General features: G+C 39.2%; 1 protein-coding gene across 3 annotated transcripts in view; it reads left to right on the plus strand.

The window, feature by feature from the left end:
- zgc:158464 (uncharacterized protein LOC791139 homolog) overlaps nt 1-25,180 on the plus strand; it is a 145,477-nt gene that overhangs the window by 105,576 nt on the left and 14,721 nt on the right. For 2 of the 3 annotated variants that reach the window (XM_058387321.1, XM_058387323.1), the window contains one exon: nt 24,766-24,940. In XM_058387321.1, the coding sequence (XP_058243304.1) occupies nt 24,766-24,940 (175 nt within the window). Of the gene's footprint in view, nt 1-8,075; nt 8,238-24,765; nt 24,941-25,180 lie in introns of all 3 variants that reach the window. The other variant, XM_058387320.1, reaches the window with a different exon arrangement.

Consider the following 25,180-nt stretch of genomic DNA (forward strand, 5'->3'; position numbering starts at 1 on the left):
AGCCCAGCTTCTCGGTACACTTTGATAATTAATTTCCTTTCATCAGGATTACGAACTAATTCTTTCTTTTGAAGAGGAGACAAGAATTTGCCGTCCCTCCGGAGCATGATATTTTCCACTTGTCTTTGTCCTCTATTCTTTTTATGTTCCATTTCTCTCGCTCTAACGTAGCTCGGTTTGACAGAGGAGATGCCTGTCAGGAAGCTGAGATATCGTCTCTCTCTCTCTCTCTCTCTCTCTCTCTCTCTCGAGCATAAAACCTCGCTTTGATCCTGTTTGCTCTCAGACAGCGTCTTCAAAAGCGGTTCAAGCCAGATACTCAGGAACAACAGCAATATGCCGAAATTTAAAGACGTGACGTTCTGTAACCAGGCGCCACACGATCCATCTCTCACCAAGGGTCAAAAGGTCAACCAAAAGGTCCAATCCGGACAGCATTTAGAGACTCCTCTCCGTAGCATGAATGATGCTCAATTTAGCAGGAGTAGCTCAAGAAGACGACTTTTCTCTCCCTAAAAAGAAAGCTCTTGCGTTTCTATTTCCATGTAAAAATATGCAGCTGATTTTTCCCATGCTCCTCTATTCTTTATATTACAATGCACCTGATTTCCATCCCTTCAATCCGTTTCGGATTGAAGTGTCAAACGGCAAAATATGTGGAAATAATATAGATGGATGTACATGCACTTGAAATAAAGATGGTTGGAAAGGCGCCAAAGAACAAAAGTTGCGTACGCTTATCAGAGCCAAAGTAATTACCGAGCAGTGCGTTATTAAAAAACGTGTCCCGTTTAACTTCATTAATCTTCATTGACTCTAGTGGCGGAGAACTAATTGGTAATTCTCGGCTTTTCTGCCGAAGTATTGTTGTGTTGTACCGTGTTGGGTGTCGATGCGCAAACTTCACGTCTCGTGTTTCACATTCGCTGCTTTCTCTACCTGCAGAATCCTCGGCGGGATGCATGTTTGTGCTCGTGCTGGGACTCTGTGGGATTGTGTACACTTAATAACTTATCCTGGAAACCTCTTAGTGCACTACTACACACACACACACACACACACCCCTACCCTTCAATCATGTGCACACAGCAGGTGATTGATAAGATTAGTACTGCTGGAAAGATTTATAAGATGTGTGTGTGTGTGTGTGTGTGTACACTGACTAGATATTAGCATGCGCATCACCAGATAAACTTTGTTTGGAAAATGATCTTAATCTTTTACTCCAGAAATGCAGACTGCATTAGCTGGTGTGTTGGTGCGAATCTGGCGTTTGACTAATCCCCAGTGGAAAAAAAATGAAAAACGAAAAGTACAACTGAGCGCATAAAACATGTCGAGGTTCCTCTTAAGTATAAAACTAAACGAAGATCCGGCTGACTAAAGGATGTCGCGTAGAATCCGTCAGCCGTTTCCTCTTGGGAATTGTTAAGGGATTAAAGATAAAGGACTAAAGATATTCAGTGGTGTTACAGTTCCATGATGATGTGTACTCCATTAGCAGAAGACATTTCTACTGAAATCAGCTGTAAATTAATATTAATAATGTCAGGTACTTCTTTATCTACCTATCCGTACTAGAGTGTAAAAGCATCGTCCAGCTCAGCATCATTATGCAATCAGCTTATCTATGTGCCTGGCATAACATTATGACCACCTGCGTATTATTGTGTTGGTCCCCCTTTAGCTGCCAAAACAGCCCTGACCCGTCCTGCACTGTGTATTCTGACACCTTTCTATCAGAACCAGCATTAACTTCTTCAGCAATTTGAGCAACAGTAGCTCGTCTGTTGGATCGGATCACACGGGCCAGCCTTCGCTCCCCACCTGCATCGATGAACTTTAGCTGCCTATGACCCTGTTGCCGGTTCACCACTGTTCCTTCCTTGGACCACTTTTGATAGATACTGACCACTGCAGACCGGGAACACCTCCACAAGATCTGCGGTTTTGGAGATGCTCTGATCCAGTGGTCTAGCCATCACAATTTGGCCCTTCATCAAACTCGCTCAAATCCTTACGCTTGCCTATTTTTTCTGCTTCTAACATCAACATTGAGGACAAAATGTTCACTCACTGCCTAATATATCCCACCCACTAACAGGTGCCATGATGAGGAGATCATCAGTCTCATTCACTTCACCGGTCACTGCTCATAATGTTATGCCTGATTATTGTATATGTCGAAAAAAAAATTGAAATCAGTTTACTGTACAGTTTCTTTTTTCTACGATTTTTTCATTGGCATTTTCTCATTAGAGATTATAGAATTTTTTCTCCATACAGTGGCCCAAACCTGGCACTCAAAGAACTGTCTCCTTCTCTTGGCCTTGCTGTTATTTGGTGATAACCTTGCTTAATAGCCTTCTCTCATCTCTCACAGGACGGTGTTGATCTCTCTGGCTTTAGACTACAGTGATTCGTAACAGCTTATCTCCCCATGCACACTTTGACAGCTCTAATGCTGCTTTCTCCTTCCACGTGAACATCAGGAAAAGCAAGAAATTCACACATACAGTACAGAGACATGTGTAGATATATAGGCAATATGGTTGTCTTTATTGGTGCTGCTGCTTTGTGGGAGAACGGCAGGAAAATATCAGAATGTCAGGTGCTGAAAGATTTATATATGTTGATGAAGCATTACACAGCACTATACATCCAGGTTTTTGAACCTGGTATGAAATATCTATGCATCATTTTTATGTTATTTTTTATTAATATTTTATTTAATTTAATCCAATTTAATCAAATTTGATTTTATTTAATTAATTATTTTGTTTTATTTTATTTTATTTTAATCTTATTTTATTTAAATCAGTTAAATCTGCACAATTCAAGCTGGATTAGTTTTACATGTGAATGGCTGGTCATGTAATTTAGTCTTCATAAGGCGATATGATGACTTCCTGTATGATGCCTTCCAATGAAAACTGCTATAAACCTACAATAACATCTCTAAAGGTTTATACACACATAAGCTGCCATATAGATGTCATAACACATATGTCAACCGACATAGAACCTTATTGTTGAGGTAAGGCTTTGTTATGACACTTTTATAATGAGTTATATTTCTGTATATAAATGTTTCAGTGGAGATAACCGTGACTTGTCAAACATCAAACCCATAGAACTTTAATATACATACTGTACATGTTCAAAAAAAATGTTATAAGCAGAATTATGAGTGGCACTTAACCTTATGTCAACTGAACGAATACTCAGCGGTAAAGCTGAATATAATCTTATGTCAACAATACATCAGAGCAGTCTTTATGTCTGCTAGTTCCTACACAAATATAACTTTATACTGTAACTGGTTATGAAGCTTTATATCAGTCGTCATGAAGGGACTACTGGGGGCAAACTTGTTTGTCTATTCATATGATTATTGGCTTTAAAAATACAGATTGCTCATCAGACCCGAAAGCGAAAATAAAAAATTCTAGGAAAGTCAGTGAGATCTTTTATCTTTCCAAGCAAATATCTCTAGCCCTGTAGCTAGTCTTAGATACGATCATGAACTGAATCATTTTGCATAAATGTTTGTGATTGGTTGATTTAAGCCACAACCTGTATCTGAAACAGAAGATGGTTTGTGTTTTGAAACTTGCTGAACCATGTTCAATGTTCAAAACAACAACATGTCTATTCTGTGGGCTGAAATTCTCAATCTGCCAGTTGACAATCACTGGTCTAGAACGTTGGCACGTACAACTAATCCAGCTGAAATATGGTTAGCACAGCAATCAAGAATGAAGTTGAAACTGTCTAACCATCTATCTCTAACATGTCTGTCTACTGCTCATAAAAAATGTATTTTCCTCATCCTACACAGAATAAGATCAGAGTATTTTATTCACAGTTGCTAATAACACCCACATCAGGCTGTACAAACTCAGCCAACCTTAAGTCTGTTGACATCAAGCTGTTTTTTTTCCCTCTGTAGAGTTGTCAGTGTGTCTTAATTAAGGCTCTGTCAGGCATGGATGAAGGTGTGAAATGGAGTGTGTTCCTCTGCCAACTGTGTCCTACTTCTGCAGTTCAAAAAAAAGGCTGAAATCAGGACACCGTGACTTGAATAGCATCCTCCAGTGAGTTTGGCCGCTAGAGAGTTTCGGGAACATGATGCAAGGTATACGCATGAAGTATGTCCCAACTGCAAGCTGGCTAGAGATTGGTTCAAAGTAAGGACAGTGTGTCAGTGTGTGCCCGGGTAAAGCTAACTGATCCGCAAGGTTCCGGTGCCTCGGTGGTGAGATCAGCCAAAGTTCAGAAGAGATATTCACAATGCGTGTACACACTGTGTCTTTTATTATACTAGCCAACTAGATGCGTTTCTTAGTTTATGGCTACACTGCACTGAATGCAAACTTGGTGTAGGAATGTGATTCCCGACCCTCTTCTTTTATACACTTCACTATGTATTGTATTTTATATCGTCCCTGTAGTAATAATATTGAAATATGAGTTGCTTTCTGAATAGTTTTTGCCTTAAATATATTAAAGAGAAAAGTAATGAATGTGCTGCAATTCTGAATCGCTCAAGTGTGATTTGTCCCTTCTGAATTATGGTCGTTGGAAATGCTTGAGCATTATTCAAAGGGATTTCAAGTAATAACTGAAGCTGATGCATGGATGGAGAGAATATGTGGGGGGGGGGGCGGTGATGGAAACGATTCTTGAATAAATGAGGACTGTGCTTCGGTCCCAGCGTGAATGTGTTTGTCTCCAGATTGTGTAGGCGCTGATGGAGAAACATGGGACTTGCATTTCCGTTTTATTTATTTATTTATTTATTTATTTATTTATTTATTTATGCAATTTTAGGTTCAAATGATGGCCTAAAAGAACCGAAAATAGAAAAAGAAGTTATATACACCAGTATGCACCAGAAAATTTGGAGTTGTTTTGTGATTGACTACAGATGCATTTTAGACGGGAAATGCTTGGTCTTAGAAATAACCAGAGATCTAAAAAGGAGTTTTGCATTGACGCTAGAGAAGAACCATTTTTTGCTTCCTCAAAGAATCGATCAGTATCTGATTCCTTAAATAACTCCATTTTTTCTGTGCTATAAAGTGCTATTTTTCCACATGGAAATGTTCAATGGATGTTAAACGTTTTTCATAGACTCATACGTCCTGACAAAGAACCATTTAAGAACCTTTATTTGTAAAAGTGTAGAAGTGTGAGGGGGTCCAAAGAACAACAGATTTGGTGAGTTTTTAGTGATTTAATTTCAAGAAGACAAATCTAGGGACTTCAGCAATTTTCCTGCATCTCCAGCTCATATCGTCCCTGCTGGTTGTACGAGTTTAGGAACCATATGTAGTCATTAGTAAGTGTCTAAAGCCTAAATGAATTCTTTCCAGTGACCAGATAAAACACCACAGATGCTTTTGTTAATCATACAGTGAGGAATTACCAGACATTTAGACAAAACTTGAAGATGCTATCCAGACCTGAGTAACACTTTAACTCAATGATTCATACATGTGACGCTGGCAGAGTTAAGAAAGCATTACGGCTTCATCGTGTTGGAATCCGTCTTTGTGAATAGCAGCTAAATGTCAGGAATTAATGTCGCTGCCATTATTTTTTAATCTACTGTTGTGAGATCAATCCCATCCTTTGCTTGAAGAAGTGCTTTAGTGCTTAAGTACTATTTATCTTGAACTCACAAAAAGAGCAAAGTGTACTTTTCTTAAATGGCTCAAGTGTCTGGTGCCTTCCTTCGGTGCCGCGGTGCTTGTTTGTTGCTCAAGAAACTCTAAAATATCTCTTCACATCCTTTACTCACCCTATCTGCACTATAGACTTCGCACCATTTAGCACCAATGCCAATAGGCACAATGATGTCTCTAACACGTTCCTGGAAAGCAGAAACTCGCATTAGTAGGGGGTGAAACATCGCCACTTGATTCACTTCAGCTTCCATGGAGAAAAAGTTAGGGATGTGACAGTTCATCTTATTACTGTGTCAACTAGGCTCTGTTACCTGCGCGAATTGACTTCTCATCCTTCCTAAATGGAGAAACGACCCGAGCTCTCTTCTCCCAAAACAATTACTCGCTAATCTGCAGCACCGGATGAGAATTAGCACTTTAATCAGGCCTGTGGCAGCCCTTTGCTTCACCCTGCTGTAGAGAAACTTATTATATTAGCTGTCAAAGCCAATGACCTCTCTGTGACTTAGCGACTCAGCTCCCGATCCGCCAGCAGGGATGAGATAACGCTGATCCTCCTCTGGCTGTCATCGCCAGCTAGCTGCTCTCTAATGGTGGCCTTCAAGGCCGTCTCTGAGAGGATGTGATTGGAGAATGCTGACAGTAGAGCACCAGTCTTTGTGTCATCTTGCTGAAGCTGTAGCTTCATTTATTAGCAAAGACTGCAGTGCAGCTCGAGTGAGTCACCTCTGGGGCTGAGGACAAGGACGAGTACATAATTTGGTGTTGGAGGAGGTGTTTTATTAGCTTGTAAAAAGCAACAGGGGTCAATGCTGCAGTCAACAAAATAGAGGCTGTGTGTCACCTAACTCTTTTCAGCAGAAGGCAAGAAATAGAATTTGTGCTTGTTTTGTTTAGCATTGAATTTAACTTTGTCACATCACGATCCACAGTGGTGGTTAATACGAAGCTGAACGTAGACAAGCAAGGATTTGAGAAATCGTAGTTTTTAATAAGGATTTCTTGTTTTTAGCTAGCATGCTAGGAGGGTTATTTTCATAGAAAAAAAAAACTTCTTCCAAGTAAATGGTGATATCAAACCCGTCTCTGTCTCTCGGAGACGCCCCAAGTGCTTGAAGGTGTTATCTTCAACCACTAAAATTCTATGTAAGCTTATCCACCGGAGGGAAAAACACACGTCTCGCACTGAAAGCCAACAGAGTCCTGACTCATTTTATATCAGACTTGCAGAGCTAAAAATAATTCATTTGTTTACACTGATTGAAAATGTCCGTTAAGTGTATTTCCATTCTTCCAGTAGAATGGAATGCCAGTGTACTGGTAAAATTCTGCTTGTCATTGGGATCGTTATTTCATCCATTAGAAGGCTGACACAGAATTTGATCCTGCTGGAGCTCTTATTTAGGCTAATAGTTTTATATAGCATATATTTTCTAAACGACTATAGCAATATCATGGGCAGGTGTCACCTTATTTCATTAATTGAGACCGGGCATCTGGTCAGCTAGCACGTTTTCTCTGGTTATATCGTGTTGTATCTGTATTAGCTAGCACTGTAAACACGCTGAAAGGATCTTATTGACTCGAAGAGAAAGAAAAAGCCCTCATTTGCACTTTTGATCCAGGTGTGTACTCCGTGTCCTCGTGTCCACTCCTCTGAGGAATCCTTCTTTCTCTCCCTGCTTGGTTATTAGGAAAAGTCTCGGTTGTTAAGTCCTGAAGAGTAATGAGAGTTCTAAAGCTCAATACTGGTTAATCCTCCAGCCATCATCCCGAAGATGTGTGTGCTAATTTACCTTTTCTTCCAGGGCAGTTTTCCTGGAGCACTTTCTTCCTGTTTCCTTCATTTCCTTTCCTGGTCACTTCCTGTTTTCTAACATCATACTGTTGTGCCCTTTATCTAACCATGTTTTAACTGATCTATAGTACTTTCCTTCAATCATTCACAATCTTTCTCTTCTCCTTCTTTTCCCTCCCTTATCTTCCTCCTTTCCCCATGTTCTTTCTTTCTTTCTTTCTTTCTTTCTTTCTTTCTTTCTTTCTTTCTTTCTTTCTTTCTCTCTCTCTCTCTGTCTCTGCTGTTGTCTGGCATTATTTATGTTGTCTCTGGCATCTTTTCCTTTTGGTAATGTTTGCTCTCTCCATTGCTTTCTTTGCTGTTCTGTTCATTCTTCTCTTTCTTTCTTTCTTTCTTTCTTTCTTTCTTTCTTTCTTTCTTTCTTTCTTTCTTTCTTTCTTTCTTTCTTTCTTTCTTTCAAATTTATTTTGCTGTATCTTTGCTGTATCTTTCTTCCTATCGCTTTTTTGCTCTCTGTATATACTCTCTCTCTCTCTCTCTCTCTCTCTCTCTCTCTTTCTCTCTGTTCTTCTGCCTCCCTGCAGTAGAGATTAAAGTGATAAAGGACCTCCCGTGGCCTCCTCCTGTTGGCCAGCTCAGCACTACGTCCCCCCTGGTGGAGGTGGTTGAGGCTCCTCCTGCTCCCCAGCAGGCGTCCCAGCTCTCCCCTGGACAGAGCGCCTCAGGCACTGAGCAGCACCACCAGGGTGGGTCTGACCCTCAACTTCATCCCTTCATCCCTCCATCTCCAATAACATAGTGAATGGCTGCTACATCCAATAAACTGGGGGAAAACAGCTGAAAGGAGAGTTGAAGAGTTGGACCTGGATGTGTATCTGGCCTGTTCTTATGACGTTGTGATATGATATGATATTTCATTTTGATGTAATACTGATTGTAGGTGTTTCTCATGCTATCTCATACTTGCGCTCTTCTAAAAAGGTTCCTTAGGGACTCAGGTTCTACCTAAAAACTTTTCTGAAAGGGAAGCACTGTAACCAACTAATCTTAAAGGTACAAGATGGTGTATATAGTGACATACCACAGTGCTGTTGAATTCATGCTTCTGATTGTTTAGAAGGTTTTTATTATACAGCAGAAACGTTATTCTTAAACGTTATCGTCTCTATAGCAACTGCTGTTTCAGCAGTCATGGACGCACCACATATAGGAATACAAATACACAGATTTAAATACTGTGCTGTTGTTTAACAAAGATGAATTTACAGTCAGAGAAGCCTTCTGTAAGGATGTGTACATTAATTATGGAAGGAGACTCCAGTGTCAGTGTTTTAGAACCAGTTTTCCAGAGAAGACTTTGCGGTTTCTTTGCTTATTAACATAGGAAAAACAAAGCTGTTTATAGCTGCTATGGCATAAGTGATAACAGGGACTAACATCAGCTATAATTATAAGCAGTTCTAAAGCAAATCAACGGTCATTAATAAATGAAAAATTGCAATTGGTATAAAAGTATATCTGTGGTATAAAAGGAATAAAACACTTCACTAACATTATGCTGATATAAGAAAATAATCCACTTCAAAGTGATATCACACCACATACAGGTTTTATTTCATATGTAACCTGGAGTTAGTAATTTGTACCATAGCACTGGGCCTTATAAAATATTACAGTGGTACTTCGGCATACCAATTTGAAATACGAACTGAACCGAACGCCAGCAAAGTTATGCGTACGTCCGGGAGCCTTTCAAAACTTTGCGACAATGGAAAGCCTAGCAAAGACAACTGAAGTGAGTTTGCATATTTTACGAATTTATTTTTCAGTCAGCAAAAGCTGTTTGGAAAGAGTCAACCCACGATACCAACGTTGCCTTCGGCATGCGTTCATAAGCTACTTGATTTTTCAGGCGTTTTTTTTTGACAGATTGGTGGTGTGGGTGGGTATTCTATTTTTAGCCCAAGCGTGGTGGCACAACTTCCTGTGAGGAGCCTTGACATGAAATGATCAGCTTGGGTCAGTTCTTTGTAAGCAGCCATACACTTCGTAATGGTCATATTTGTCATAATTTTGGGCAGCTGGAACGGATTATCAGCATTTACATTATTTCTAATCGTTTTTCACCTTAAGAACTCGCCTCCAGAGCAAATTAAATTCGTATGCCAAGGTTCCACTGTATTTGGTTGTTTGTTTGAGGGAAAAAGGTGTTACTGCAGTTTTTTGTTAGAATTATATGAGGTAACTCTCCATTAATATCAAACCGCTGACAGTTGACTGTTATTACATCATAAAATACAGGCGCCAATCAGGTTCCAGTATGCAAATTCAAGCCAGTGCAGAGAAAAAATTTGAAAGTAAAAATAGGAGAGAACCTATTTGTATAACGACAATTTGAACAATTTGGGGGGGGGATGCATTGTTTTGGGTGAAGTAGCTGTGAACATATGTCTCTCGTATGTCTAGATAAAGTTAATGGGCTGGTGTGTGATTAATGTTCTTCTCTGATAGTGAACACCTGCTTTCTCTGAGGCAGAAAATCACCAGGCATCAGTGTTACTGAAATCAGCTCATTTACTTTAATGGCATTTGGCTAACCTGTGTACAGTGTAATTGCAGATAAGGGGTGACCCAAGTCTTTTGGTAATATTGTCCTTTATCTTATTTATCTTTTTTTTTTTTTTTCGTCCCAGAGAACGTTTAGTATTATTGGTGGAAACTCAGCCACCTTTACTGTAACATGATATTAAACTTCCAGACGGTTCCTTTCAGCATGCAGGGAAAATACACTTCCAGCCATTTCCCTCAGGAGATTACAACCTTCTCTACTGCCCCAAGACATATGATCTGAAACAGTTGTGTACCAGATGTCTTGTCCTCACATGAAACCCAGCTTCTGTGTTCAACCTCTTCCATATAAAATGTTGTATCCTGTGTTAGAAAAAAGTTACTGTTGTTAATCATGGCCTTCATTTGATCTTCCTGTCAAAATCTGATGAGAGAAAAATCTCTCTCAGAGCACCGTGTTGTGTCGACCTTGGAGACGACACTAAATCAAGATTTATGTGGCAGAAGGCAATGGAATGGTATCCGTTTCTTTGAGTGATGCGTGGGGATTTAAGCATGTCGGCTGGCTGTAAGTTAACCTTGATTGATCTGGGCCAAAGTCCAGTCCGAGAGATTAGGAGTAAGTTGATCTATTTCTCTCAACCTCCTCAGAGGAAATACAGGAGTTGTGTCAGGAAGATGTGCGACAGTTCAGCCGATATTGCGTTCAATCTTTGATCAGTTTTTCTTCTGTAAAAAAAAAAAATATTGAATGGTGACAAACATTTTGCCCTCCCTTGATATTGACCCTTCTTTTTTTTTTTTTGGCTGATGCTGTGGCATTTTTTTGACTTGAACACACGTGCATGTTTCTTGGTAAGGATACTGAAATGTGTAACCTACTTAGAGGATTTAACTTAATCCCAGATCAAATCAACATGGCTGCTCACATCAGAGCATCAACAGCGCCTGTTAACTCTAAATGAGCTCTTCTTCATATGCAAATTTTTTTCGCCTTTATCTCACTAAACATACAGACCTAATCGTTTCTTATCGATTTAACACTAACTAAAAATTTGCTGCTTTCAGGAAGAAAATATACATCTTTATATTTATCACAGTAACCTGGATAGCTTGTTGCTAAAAAAAAAAAAAAAAGAGCCATGGTAGCATCCATGTGTTTTTGTACCTCAAATACGCAGAAGTTAAAAGTGATTTTATTCCAAGCTCCAGTGTACCATTTCCTTAAACCATGAAAAGTGCATATGTTTTAGCTCTTGTTCATTTTATAATGTTAGCTAGATGTTTTTAGTTTATGAAGTTCCTTTGCTAGTGTAACGGAGGCCAGCGGTAGGTGCTGTGCGGGTAAACCTCACTCCCCTGATCTCAAGAGGTGCACTAGTGACTGATGCTAGTAGCTGCAGTCTTTAGCCACCTTGTTAGTGCGCCCGCCTACAATGCCGGAGCCCCAGGTTCAAGACCCGCTCAGAGTGGGTGCGAGTAGGACCCGGGGAGGGTTTACGTTGGTGGCGTGACCCGGATGGGAGTGAGGTTTAGGGGGTGAGTGTAACGGAGGCCAGCGGTAGGTGCTGTGCGGGTAAACCTCACTCCCCTGATCTCAAGCGGCGTACTAGCGACCGACGCTAGTGGCTGCAGTCTTTAGTTAGTGCGCCCTCCTTCCTTGCCGGAGTTAAGTAGCCTTTATTTGTCACATATACATTACAGCACAGTGAAATTCTTTCTTCGCATATCCCATCCTTGGGGGTTGGGGTCAGAGCGTAGGGTCAGCCATGATACAGCGCCCCTGGAGCAGGGTGGGTTAAGGGCCTTGCTCAAGGACCCAACGGTGGCAGCTTGGCGGTGCTGGGGCTTGAATCGCGATCTTCCGGTCAACAACCCAGAGCGGGGCGGGTGCAGGTAGGACCTGGGGGGGGTTACACTAGCTACAGTAATGGATCAAGTGGGGTTGCACTAAAGAGTGGTGTTATCTTTTCAGTTCAATTTGCTTCAAGTTTTGTTCATATAGCAGTTTTAACAATGGGCATTGTCTCAAAGCAGCTTCACAGAAACCTAAACATTTAGGATATAAATGATAAAATTCGAACGTATATTTATTCCTCATGAAAGCCAGAGGCCACAGTGGAAAATGGAAAAAAAGCTCCCCGAGATAATACGAGGAAGAAACCTTGAGAGGAACCAGAATTAAAAGAAAACCCATCCTCATCTGGGTAACATCATGTCCTTTCTCTAAATGTGCACCATATAGTCAAGTACGGTTATGTAACCAGGAACGTTTGAACGACTTACAAGTATGATTTTCAACTTGAAGCACTTACTGTTGAAGTTAGTGTCAAATGTTTAATGATGGAGATGAAAAGCCGATCAAGGCAATTGTAATCCAAAGCCATTTCCTTGGTCTCTTAATGATATTCACTTCTGAAATGCGCTTCTTTACAGCTGTACATGAAGAACACTCTGTTGTCAACATTCAGAAGCTGAATGTCAGGAACTATGTCCTGGGCCAGATTTCTGTAGACATGTTTTCTAGCCCAGGTATTGTTTGCTGTGTTGAAACTGAGTGAGATAAATGCCCTATTTGTGATGATGACTTACTGTAATCTTTATACTATATTATTGATAATGATGATACAAAAAAACAACGGTTTTGAGTCATAGGAATAAATTGTAATGGTAATAGCTGTTAAAATTGTAAGATTTAACCTTGGATTTCTTTCTAAATATGAATTCCATATACAGTAAACATGGAGAAATTGCAGTTTGATTGAAAATTTAGTTTTTTCCCCCAGATACAAAAGGCCAAAGCGAGCTTGCCATGCTACAGAAGCAGCTCTCCTGTAACCCTCATTTGGCTCGAGTCTTTTTATAGCACTAATGATTTCGTTATGGTCAGGTGTGAAATAAACATGCTTAGTGAGTCAGTACTAGACATTCATTTCTCTCCGAAAATTGAGGGGCTGTGAACTGCTTTTCCTCCATACTAGAAATTGGAGTGGAATTACAATAGCGGATGAAATAATGGAATCAACCTCCCGGTCAAATTTAGGCGGAATAGCTATGATTGGATGCTATGATTTTCTCATTATACCATCTGTTATGAAATCTTCTTTGGGATGCTCTTGCATTTAAGCAGCAAGGATTCAACACGGGTTTGAGGAACAGTCCGGTAATTTCTTCGCCGCAGAATGTGAAGGATTGTGTTGATGATATAAGATATGAGAGTGATTATTGGAGCCTAAATGTGTTCATGTGCCCGAGAATACCGATTTTGTGTATAAATGAATATACACCGATCAGGCATAACATTATGAGCAGTGAGAGGTGAAGTGTATAACACTTTCATGATCTCCTCATCATGGCACCTGTTAGTGGGTGGGATATATTAGACAGCAAGTGAACATTTTGTAATCAAAGTTGATGTGTTAGAAGCAGGAAAAATGGGCACGCGTAAGGATTTGAGCGAGTTTGACAAGAGCCAAATTGTGATGGATCAGAGCATCTCCAAAACTGCAGCTCTTGTGGGGTGTTCCCAGTCTGGAGTGGTCAGTATCTATCAAAAGCGGACTAAGGAATGAACAGTGTTGAACCAGCGACAGGGTCATGGACGGCCAAGGCTTATCGATGCACGTGGGGAGCGAAGGCTGGCTTATGCGATTCGATCCTACAGATGAGTTAATGCTGGTTCTGATAGAAAGGAGTCAGAATACACAGTGCATGATGGGTCAGGGCTGTTTTGGCAGCAAAAGGTTAACCAAAACAATATTAGGCAGTTGGTCATAATGTTATGCCTAATCAGGGTAAGGTGAGGCTTTATGCTAGCTTGCTTTTTTGTTTTCATTGATTTTTTTTCTGATAGACTGCCAGGGAAACACGTATAGAGACGAAATTATATAATATATAAGAATGAAATGTGTGTGAAGGTGACAACAGCTTGCAGACGTGTTCGACATGAGGTACAGTTGCTGCTATATTAGCACCTGTAATGGATCAAGTGCTAAGCTGCCTGAACAGGAATTAACATATGGTAACATACTGCAAATGTAAAAATGTGTAATTCTGCAGACGTATTGAGGAAATGCCCACATTTTAAAATTTGTCTGAGATAAAACCTAGATAAAAAATTATAGAAAATATATAATTCCATTTTTCTTTTTCTTCTTCTTTTTTTGCCATTTCCTTTTCTTTTTCCCTTTCCAAATTTTGTCTGAAATAAAATCTAGATAAAAAAATGATAGAAATAATTTTCTTTCTTTCTTTCTTTCTTTCTTTCTTTCTTTCTTTCTTTCTTTCTTTCTTTCTTTCTTTCTTTCTTTCTTTCTTTCTTTCTTTCTTTCTTTCTTTCTTTCTTTCTTTCTTTCTTTCTTTCTTTCTTTCTTTCTTTCTTTCTTTCTTTCAACAACTATTTTGAGACTGGTTCCACCTTTTTCTACCGTAGCTCCAGCTCATCCCTCCTCATTAGTATAACACGGTTTTAATTTCTGAACATTAGTTGACAGGACAGAAATTACATCTGCATATGAATGGCAGACGATCCCTTTGTTTGGCTGAAATGAAAAGCCGGAGCCTTTTGTTTCCCTAACGTGAAATAATTGTCCGGAATTTCATCTTTTTCTCTCACGCCCATCTCTCAGGCTTGTCTCTACAGAATACAAGGCGCTATCAGTAAAAGAGATCCAGATTTCATTTAGAAAGCTCAAATGGCAGGCCTCGGTCTATAGAGGTTTGCATTTTTGTTTCATATATTTATATTTTTTTTTGGTGTCTCATTAGACTGCATGTCGATGCCGGATGCGTAAAACTGCTTCCCGATTCAGCATAGATGTCTTCCTCCTGTCTGAGTTCTGGGTATAATTTTAGAAGTCGTTCGAATACGTCACTGAAATGTGAATTGAATTCATGAGGCAAAGCGGTTTGGTAAGCTGTGACCAGCATAGCAACTAGACGGTGACTTGTTAATCATGTTAGCAGTCAAACGGGGGAATACTTAATTGAAAAAGCCCGGTAATACTGCGCTGGATTACTGATGCCCTTCTCTACTGAGTAGTGGGCTGATGTGATGGAAGTGCCATTAGTAAATGAGAATTAATTAGCAGGCTTTATAACGAAATGAGCCCGTGGAAGCCCGCTCCATCTTTTTTCTGTCTTGTATATAGGACATGTTGAAGTTAGAATCAGGTGTGTGTTAAGTTTCCACAAATACTAGTATTTGAGTAGTCTTTTCTAGTCATGCCCCCCCCCCCACAGTGTTCAAATAGCATCTGAAATCGAGTCATGCCGAGTCATTGCATTTTAGTAGATGTTGAAATTGATCGCTCTTGAAAATATTTCTGAATTTAATATAGAAATCTGTCTTTTTTTTGGTGCTTTCTGTACAAGGTTCTTGTGTTAAAACCTCAAACTGACTTGCATTCTAATTTTCCTGCATTAGTTTAGCATAGTGGGTTTCTGACACATTCCCAACAAATGAACTGGTTTGGGGGGATGTGCTAGCTTAGTGGTTAAGGACTTGGGTTACTGATCAGAAGGTTGTGAGTCTGAGTCCCAGGTTCATCAAGCTGCCATTGCTGGGCCCTTGAGCATGGTCCTTAACCCTCAGTTAAATGAGATAAAATGTAAGTTGCTCTAGATAAGGGCGTCTGCCAAATGCCAGAAATTGTAAGTGTAATGTTCATACCACAGTGCTGTTGAGTTCTCTGATCTGTTATAGAGTGAATTTTGGGAAGAGACTCCAATGTCAGTGCTTATTAACAGTGACAGGTAAAGCTGTAAATTCGTTTTCCGACCCACAGGAAATTCTTCAGGAAAGAGGACATTGCACTGTGTTACATTCCTTTCTATGATTATCTTGAAGAGAGAGAGGAAAAAAAGCGAGGCTGGTGAGGGATCGATCGTTTATAGCTGTTAAGTGACGAACAAACTTGTTTCGCAGGCATTCCACAACATTTAATGGATCTGTAAATATATAGTAGAAGTACCTGGTGTCATTTTTGGTAAATGAAGACATTTTAATCATTGGTTAATGTGGTAAGAGTTAAATAAAACACTTTGGGAGTAGATTTTATTGGAAAATGATTATACTGTCATTGGGTTTGTTCAATACAAGAAATATAGTTTGGGGAAAATAATCTGAGGGAAAATTTCTGAAGGGTTTTCTGTGATTGATGTGACAAGAACAGGAATTAGTAATGAAAATGGAGTCCAGTTCTAACTATGGGTTATTTACAAAGTGTCTGTCTAAGACTAGAGCGGCATGGCAAGAGGAAACTTGGTGTTCTAGAGGTTCCAACCTCTGTAATTGCTGGATAAATTCTGCTACTTCGTTATAAATGTATTCAAAATTCAATCTGAGCAATTATTGACCTCAGACCTAACCATAATTTTCCCGTGCTTGAAACTTATTTTTATTATGCTAAGCTTGACCCTTCCATTGCCCATGAGGAAAACATGGAATAGGGAATATAAAAAGTCAAATGATGATACCTATCCTCCTTATTTGGCCTCATAATTGATTTGACATTTGAGCTGAATCCATTAATTGTCTAGTCGGTGTTAATTTCTGTCCTTGGCTTGTGGAGATACGGCAGACAGCCCAGTGATTGTGATACTTGGCCTCTGTGTTTTCGTTTCCCACCACTGTGAAGGCTCATCCTGAAAGATGCCTCTGGTGGGAGGGGCTTACAGCCGTCCTTCAATCTCTGACTGACGGCTCGATCTGATAAAAGGATTCCATTTCCTCTTAGTCACATACACTTGACACCTTAAATAAACAGACTCATATACGGCAACAACTGTTCACTAAATGTTCACTTTCTCTCTATATTCTACCAAAGTCCTTCTTTTTTGGCACATTTGAGTACACTGCCGAGCCTTGACATCTACCCCAAAACTCATTCCGACCTTCACTCGTTCCCTCTGTCAGTCAGGGATCGAGCCAAAATGAGTCTCTCTGTGAAATACTGCATAACTTTTAATACTAACATTGCTTTAGCTGTTGTCACGGAAATAATAATCTCACCAGCATTAGCCTCGTGAGCAGACACTCTGATTTGGTGGGAAAAGGATAAAAAGAAAGAAGACTCTGGAGAGAAAATAGAATGAAGACTCCAGATTTAAGTGTTGTCAGAGCCGGTTGACATTGGGAGGGAGAACGAGAATGAGAACACTGAAGTGTCAGGGAAGGTTGAAATTGAGAGCGAGGCGAAGAATGAAAACAGTGAACTGTCTCCCCTGTGTCTAAAGGGTTGTCACAGATCGAGTGCTTCGGCGAGTTTTAAGCCACTTTCTTATAAGCCTGATATAAAGATGGTCATTCACTCTTGTGTTTTCATTACATTCCAGATTTATGAGGTCATCCAGCTGGCAAGCTGTAGATCTAAAGTAAATAAGTTTGTACTCTGCAAACCGGCTGCTGAAATGCCACCTCACAGCATGCAGACGTATCCTTGATAAAAATATCTAGGTTCTCTGCGCTCTGCCGGATAAGCTTTTGACCATGAAATACCTAAACGTCAAATATGTGTGGCGGCCTGGGAGAAGACTTCACATTCTTAAATGACATTTTCGACTAAGTATACAATGCTGCTCCATTACAAATAACAGTGCATTTGAAAGAATTAAAAGTTTTCTAACTCGCTTTAACGATCCACATTGGCCTCATCATCTGAGGTACTCATGGCAAACTCATGTCTTCACTCATGGGAACATAATTGCTGATTAATTTGCCTCGCTGATGATCTGAAGGCGCAGGAGAATCACAGATACTTTGATAGCCAGTTGAATTGATTGATTAGACTTAAGTGCTTCATTTTGCTTTAGCAAGTAGCTATTTACATAGCGTATTTATTTTGCAGACAATTTTATCCAAAGCGACTTACAAATGAGGAAATACAAGCAAAGCGATATATGAAGCAAAGGACAATACAAGTAGTGCTAAATGTCTTTTTTTTTTTCTTTTGGATTGGGGACAAGTTAGAGGTTAGATACTTGTTCGCTGCTTGTGAGCTGGGTTTTTAGCTATTTTTTTTTAATAGATTCTGCTGTTCGGATTGAGGGACAATCAGTTTGAAGGTACTAGAAAGGGACTTTTTGCCTCATTGAGTAGGCACTACCAGGCATCAGCCTTTAACAGACTGCAGATTGCAGGAACCTTGAAGAGGTAGCGGCTTAGTGTTCCAGACACGGTCTTGAGCATCAAGGCCTCAAATTTGAGGCGGTCGGCTACAGGAAGCCAGAAACCAAAAGCAAACAGCAAGCAAGGTTTCAGACATTTTTAGGCAGACTGACAGTTTATTAAGCGCAGGAGGGACAACAGGTTAAGTACAGACTTTGATATTATCAGACAGTCAAGGCAAGATTATTGTAGTAGTAAATAATAAAAGCAGTATCATGGCACTTGTGTTATATATATATATATATATATATATATATATATATATATATATATATATATATATATATCATTTTAAGTTTTCCAGAATTCAGCCACACCTCAACGGGTTTTCCCAGACTGGCTCATGTTTCCAGTTTGTTCAGTATTCACAAAAACAAAACTAGAGACTCTTGGAACTGATCTAGTCAACCGTCAACTCACAGGAAGTCAATTATAGTGAATTAACTCTATAAAATATCAAAAGGTCCTGGGATGTTTGTATGCTAATATAAAAACAACAGATGCTTCATTTTGGACACCCAAGAAAGGTCTGTTCTCTGCCCATGGGGTATTTTTACCCCATGATATTTTTTTAATTAATTAATTAGTAAATTTTAGTTTTTTATATTATATGTTTTACTTTTTTCACAGTCAATTGATTACCTGATTTTTTTATATTATTTTCTTAAATATTTATTTATTTATTTATTTATTTTTAAACACAGTCAATGGACTGAAAAAAATAAGGATGTGGAATGTTAAATGCTCTTTCTGTAAACCGTAGGTGGCTTTTGGCCATGTTTATTGATGAAACACACTAGACTATCTAGCAAATACTGGAAGTCTGGCATAGAAGTCTAGGGAAGGTCATGAGGAAGAGTGTGTTCAATGCTGGGTAGGGATCTTGAAGCATGACCTGCTCAAGTGAAACCAAATGCTGTTCTTAATGATCTGCTCCGTACTTTCACTCTTCCCTGGGGTTCTTCTTCAGGTTCAGTTAGTGAAATTTTGCGGTTCAGTGCACTACGATCACAGACTTAATAATTTTATGGCAAATTCATCTTTGCCAACATGCAAATTTGCATAATTGATCAACTGCTTTGTTGACTGCTGAAGGAACTATTGATTGCGTTGCAGTGCAGAAGATGCTTCATTGATATATATTATACATTACTTCATGATCAGACTGATTTAACTTCCATTCCATTTAACTTTTGTGGCTTATTTTACTCTTTTATGGATAGCAGGTCAGTCTGCTTGCTAGCAATCAAACTCCTAATGTTCCTTTCAACACATTATGTAGGATTTGTCAAAAGGAGAGCAACCTTTGCTTCAAAGTCTATTCAGCCACGATGTTACGCTAGTTATTTCATTGGAGGTCTTGTCCTCATTTGCATTGTGCAGTGCAGCAAAATTGCTCTGATTTGTCTGATCAATCTCATCTTTTTCAAAAGTTTTAATTCGACTCGCAATCAAATATGTGTTGCGTCACTATTGCTTGATGCAAGAGATAATGGTGCTCAGAGAAAAGTTTTATCTCTACTAAAAATGTATAATTCATAGACCAATATTTTACACAGTGGGTTTAGCATCCATGGCCAGTGAAGAAGTTCCTTTACTGGAGAAAACCAGGGGAAACAGTGATGTAAAGAACAGACCAGTTTGTAGGTGAAAAATCATACGTTTTATACTGGGCCAGATCTTCATGGTGGTCCTGTCGGTAGTAAATATAATTGTGTTTCAACTGTGTGATTGTAGCTTGTGAGGAAAAATGCTGTGCCGTCTGTTATCAGTAACCAATGTTAGCCAGTTTATTAGTGACATGAAATGAATGATAACCATGTTATTAACTTAGCCAATAAACTCTTTTCTATCCAGTGTTTGTCTGCATCATTTGTTATTAAGGAACATGCTTTAGGTTAATGTTAATTTTTAGATATAAGAATTCAACCAATATTAAATTGTAATATAAAAATTAAGTGTATCTATGTCCTCATAACAAATAATATGATAGATAGATAGATAGATAGATAGATAGATAGATAGATAGATAGATAGATAGATAGATAGATAGATAGATAGATTTCTTATTATTATTATTATTATTATTATTATTATTATTAATGTATTTGTTTATTATTTTATTTTTATTTTTTTTATATTTAATTTCTGAAATCTGAAAATGTTATAGTAGAGAAACAAACTAGCTGTTCTGATAATCTCCTGATTAATACCAGGATAAATGTTTTAGTTAATAATGTGTCTACATCTCAGCTTATGACATAGCTGCTAGTATGCCTGAACATCACATGTTCTTTTGCTAGCAGAGCAAATTAGCTTGCCAAAAGATTGTTCTTAGTCATATGCATGCTAGCTATACATGCTAGTCTTTCTCAGATAGTCTCTAAAGCCCTGAACAATACCATGTTAAGTATCATTTGTAGTAATTTCCTCACGACTTATGTCATAGCGGTCTCCTTGTTTTCCAGATTTGGAATGATTTGCATCTATTTTAAGTTGTTAGCATTTTAAACAGAGCATACTCTTTTGCTAGCAAAGAAAATGAACTGTATCCACCGTGCTAGTTAGCTAAAAACTGAGGCTAGTGTGAGGGGGAAATAAAAGACAGGTACATTTTCCCAGAAGATTTCTCTCTCTCTCTCTCTCTCTCTCTCTCTCTCCCCTTTCTTTTTTAAATCAATGTAAGAGAGCATTTCTGCAACCGGACAAATGAAGTTACGAACCAGTGACAAATGGACAGCAGCCTTAATTCACCTAGTTATTTCCCTCGTCCTTTTCCTGTCCCGTTCTCACACATACACATAAGAGGTCTATTATGCTTATTGTATTGCTATTGTGGCTTGACATTTATGACAGCACTGAGATGCTGAAAACAGTTTAGCCCGTAAGTTTCCATAGCAACTGACCATAGCAAAAAAATACGCACTTCAGTCACCAAACAAAAACTCGGAGTGTCTGTCAGTCTCACAGCTTTAAGTGTTTATACAGCTGTCTCATAGACATTAGAGACTATTAAAAATATGCGCGCGTCATATCCCTTTGTGAATAATCTGACCGTGTGATGCTTTAATGCTCTTTATTGACTGCCGTAGGTTAAAGAGGCAATATTGTAAATCGAGGTGAATGATTTGTAAAGATAAGCCGTGACCATCAGCTTATTCTATTTCACTTATACCACAATTTGCTATTTTATTAATGAGTAAATAAATGTTATAGCAGCTATAAATAGTATTCCAGCTCGGGATAAAAAGTGCTGACACTGGAGACTTCTTCCATAACAAACCCTTCCTTACAGAAAGTATCACATTGCAATAATTATCCATTTGTCTTTGCACACCTTCTGGCCAATCCGTTCAACAATTCAACAAGGGTTGTGGTATAAATAAGTACAAGTCTCTCATGCCCTGGATCAATTGCTCATAGCACCGATAGTGATTCATATGCTTTGTTCTATATGCACAAGGCCAGGGTCAAAGTATTTGCTGTGAAAAGTTCTTTTCCCAGAACCCTTGGCATGGTGATGTATATAGATCAATATGGAGAGCTCAGTGCAAGATGCGCAGGCAAACCGATTCTGGTTCGACGTCGTATGAGGATGTGATGTAATACGGTATTTGCCACAAGGCTGAACATCGATTAAGTGCTGTATGGAGCTTGAGGGCCATTTAGAGTAATTACAGTGATGGAGTTTTCGAAGAGAAAAGGAGAGAATCAAATTGCTAATACACTTTCTGGCGAACAAGACACATCAGTGTGCTTATACGTATTAAAAGTCGGGCTTAATACACACCCACACCCACACACACACACACCCTAGAACATCTAAGAGAGAGGAAGCGAAGGGGGACATGGAGCAGCGTGTGAATAAAGCTACTCTTTGAAGGCTGCAGATGGCACACATTATAGCAACAAGATACTGACAGCCATTTTAATCTGTGACTGCAGGCACTTCCTGTGACCTGTGACCCCCTGACCTGTGAGCCAACCCAAATGACTCATTGCGTTGAGTGTGACTGAAAGAAGCGTGGGCTTTGTCTCATGTGAACCTTAGCACAAACTGCTATCTCAATCATTTTCACAGAAGGGGAAATGTATTAAGGACGCCAAATACAGTTCTTAGTACACTTCTTTGTTGAAGCAGCTCGTATGATATTCTTTTAAAAAAAAAAATACTTCTGTGGTGATTTAATGATGATGAAAGCTTTTGACTAAACATATATGTGAGCAACAGCAATTCAGTCTAGTAATACAGTGAGGTTTTGTAAGGAGTCTCCAGTGTCAGCACTTTAGAGATGTTTTCAGTCTGCAGTGAGTTACGGTTTTTCCTGTAACATTACAGACTGTGTGTGTTTTTTGCCTTATTATCTTCAGGAGAGAAAAGATGGTGAGGTTTGGTGAGGGAACGTCAGTTTACAGCTGCTGCAGCGTAATTGATAACGGGAAGTTTCACAGATGTTCCCCAAAATACAATGTAAATATAAATTGATCATATGTTACATGATGTACATCAAGCTTTCTAAGGATAAAGCAAATGGCAGCCAAACTTAATTTAGTGGTACACACAATTCTAATTGTATTTCTTTACTAGCTGCTGTTTCTATGAAATCAAACAAATTCGTAATCGTGGCATTAACACTGATATATTGTTGTTGTTTTTTTTTAACTGACATTAAACTTTAAATATTTTAGATTTAATTTATAAATGCAATTATATTATATTATTTTTCTATATGTTATTTATTTTATTTTATTTTATTTCTGGCTCTAAGTAGCTTGTGTGTGTGTTAGAAGTATTGGACAGCTGGTATTAGTTCTCATGCTGGATGGGAGATAAGAGTACATTTACAAGCAGAAGTGTGTATACTGGTCATTCTGCCACATTACGTTCCCACGTCTATCTCCGGTAGCGCCAGGCCGGATCAACAGCCTGCACTATCACACACCTGGCCACTGTACACACACCCATGGGGCCTGTGGGACGCTTTTAACCTTGACAACTGGCGAGAGCTTGCTCAATGATTAAACAGAGACAGTTTTTCTGCTCTTGCTTTCTCTCTCTCTCTCTCTCTCTCTCTCCCTCTCTCTCTCTCTCTGTCTGTCTCTCTCTGTCTGTCTGTGTGTGGCATGTGTACACAGTGGTGTCCGATTGATTCCTCTTCTCGTCTTTTGTGTCAAGCAGCTGCTCTTCAAAGCAGCGTGGAACAGAAAGGCATTGGGTGTGTGTATGTGTGGGGGTGGTGGTAGGTGTGTGTGAGGGATAGAGAGAGAGAGAATACATGGCAGAGCCGTCTGTGTCATTTTTATAGCTCAGTGAGAGCGAGATTAAACAGATCTGTGTACCACTTTCCTGTGTGATGCCCCCTGCTGGAGTGGCATCACGTCAAATGTCCATTCTGTAGAAAGATATGGCATGCTGCTCTGGTGTTACAGCAACGTGTGTATTACAAAATAGATTTTCTTGTAGTGTCATTACTCCAGAAGTGACACACTGCTCATTTAATATAATAATGCCTCTTGCTAGTTGACTAAAACCATATTCGAGTCAAAGTTACTGGAAGTCAATGAGTCCTGACAATGACCTGAGGATCATCAGGATACCTCGTTTTCTCTGCATCTCAACATATTCCCATTTTGACATTATACCGGTTTCTGTGAAATGAATATAAATAAATGAGCACAGGAAACCAGACTGACCTCCCAGTTTACATCTGTGAAAATCTGTGGCTCTTTCTAGCCGTGTCATCATATCAGAGAGAACCGAGAAGATGCCATTGCAGTGCTGATCGAATGTTATAGTAGGAGAGTAGTCAGGATTTAGAGTCAGTGGAATCACGATGTGAGCTGTACAGATAAAGTAATAAGCGCAACATTCTCAGGTTGGATTTGATTGAATTATTTATGCTAATCTACCCCAGATGCAAGATTAATAAAAATTAATAAGCACAGGAAATAAAATACCTTTATAACCTTTAGGAAAATTATTAAAATGATACGTTAGTATAACCCGTCGAGAAGCAGAACTCTTTATTTTTCTTCTCTCTTGTGGGACATCATCAGCTGGAAAAGAAACAGAATCAAAAGCAGAGTTCATAGCAGAGAAGCTATAAAATGTGATTAAATGAATTAATGAAGATATCAAGGATGGGTAAATATGACTTCTATACATCTGTGAACATTAGTATTATGCAATTACTTGGATTTATGTAATCATGTGTGCTGTATGTCGTGAAATATTTACAGATATTTCCTTGATCTCTGGGTATGTAGGTTTACCCCCACAAGCATTTGTGTAAAGGTATCACATATATTACACAAAAAGAGATATGAAAAATGGCTGGGTAAATGTTAGAGGGGAAGAAAAACACACTTGTTTCCTTCTCTTTCAGTACTGTGGCTCATGAGGAAAATATCCAGATTATTGATGGAAATTAAACAAAGCCAAATTTGAACCATCCTCTGTGTATTCCCACTGAGGGGGAGAATTGTTGGGAATCGGTGCTGTCATGATGACCTCCTGTGTATTTGTGTTTGCTCCACAGTCCAGTTCGAGGGGGTGGAGAAAGGCAGGATGTCTCCGACGAAAGACGGGAAATCGAGGCCTCCGCAGCGTCACTCCAGCGGCTGCTTGGTCAACATGAAGATGAGTTCGGTGGAGCAGTGTATGCCCACACTGGGCGAGCGCATCGACCCTACCATGCCACTGGAGAGCCAGTTGTGAGTGTTTGAGAGACAAAGACAGAATCCATGCAATGTTCTGAGAGCGTTCTCATGACAATAAACTGGCAGAAGAAAGCACATTTTTTAGTGAGGATATGAAATGTTAAGGAGTAAAAAGTGAAAAAGAACTACAGCAGCTGTAGGAGTTATGGGCAAATTAACTTGCACATCAGACTTAAATATACAAATTATAATACTTATAAAAAATATATAATTGTTAATTGCCTTTTAAATCCG

Source organism: Hemibagrus wyckioides, linkage group LG04, assembly GCF_019097595.1.
Source record: "Hemibagrus wyckioides isolate EC202008001 linkage group LG04, SWU_Hwy_1.0, whole genome shotgun sequence".
In the NCBI taxonomy this organism is placed as follows: Eukaryota; Metazoa; Chordata; class Actinopteri; order Siluriformes; family Bagridae; genus Hemibagrus; species Hemibagrus wyckioides.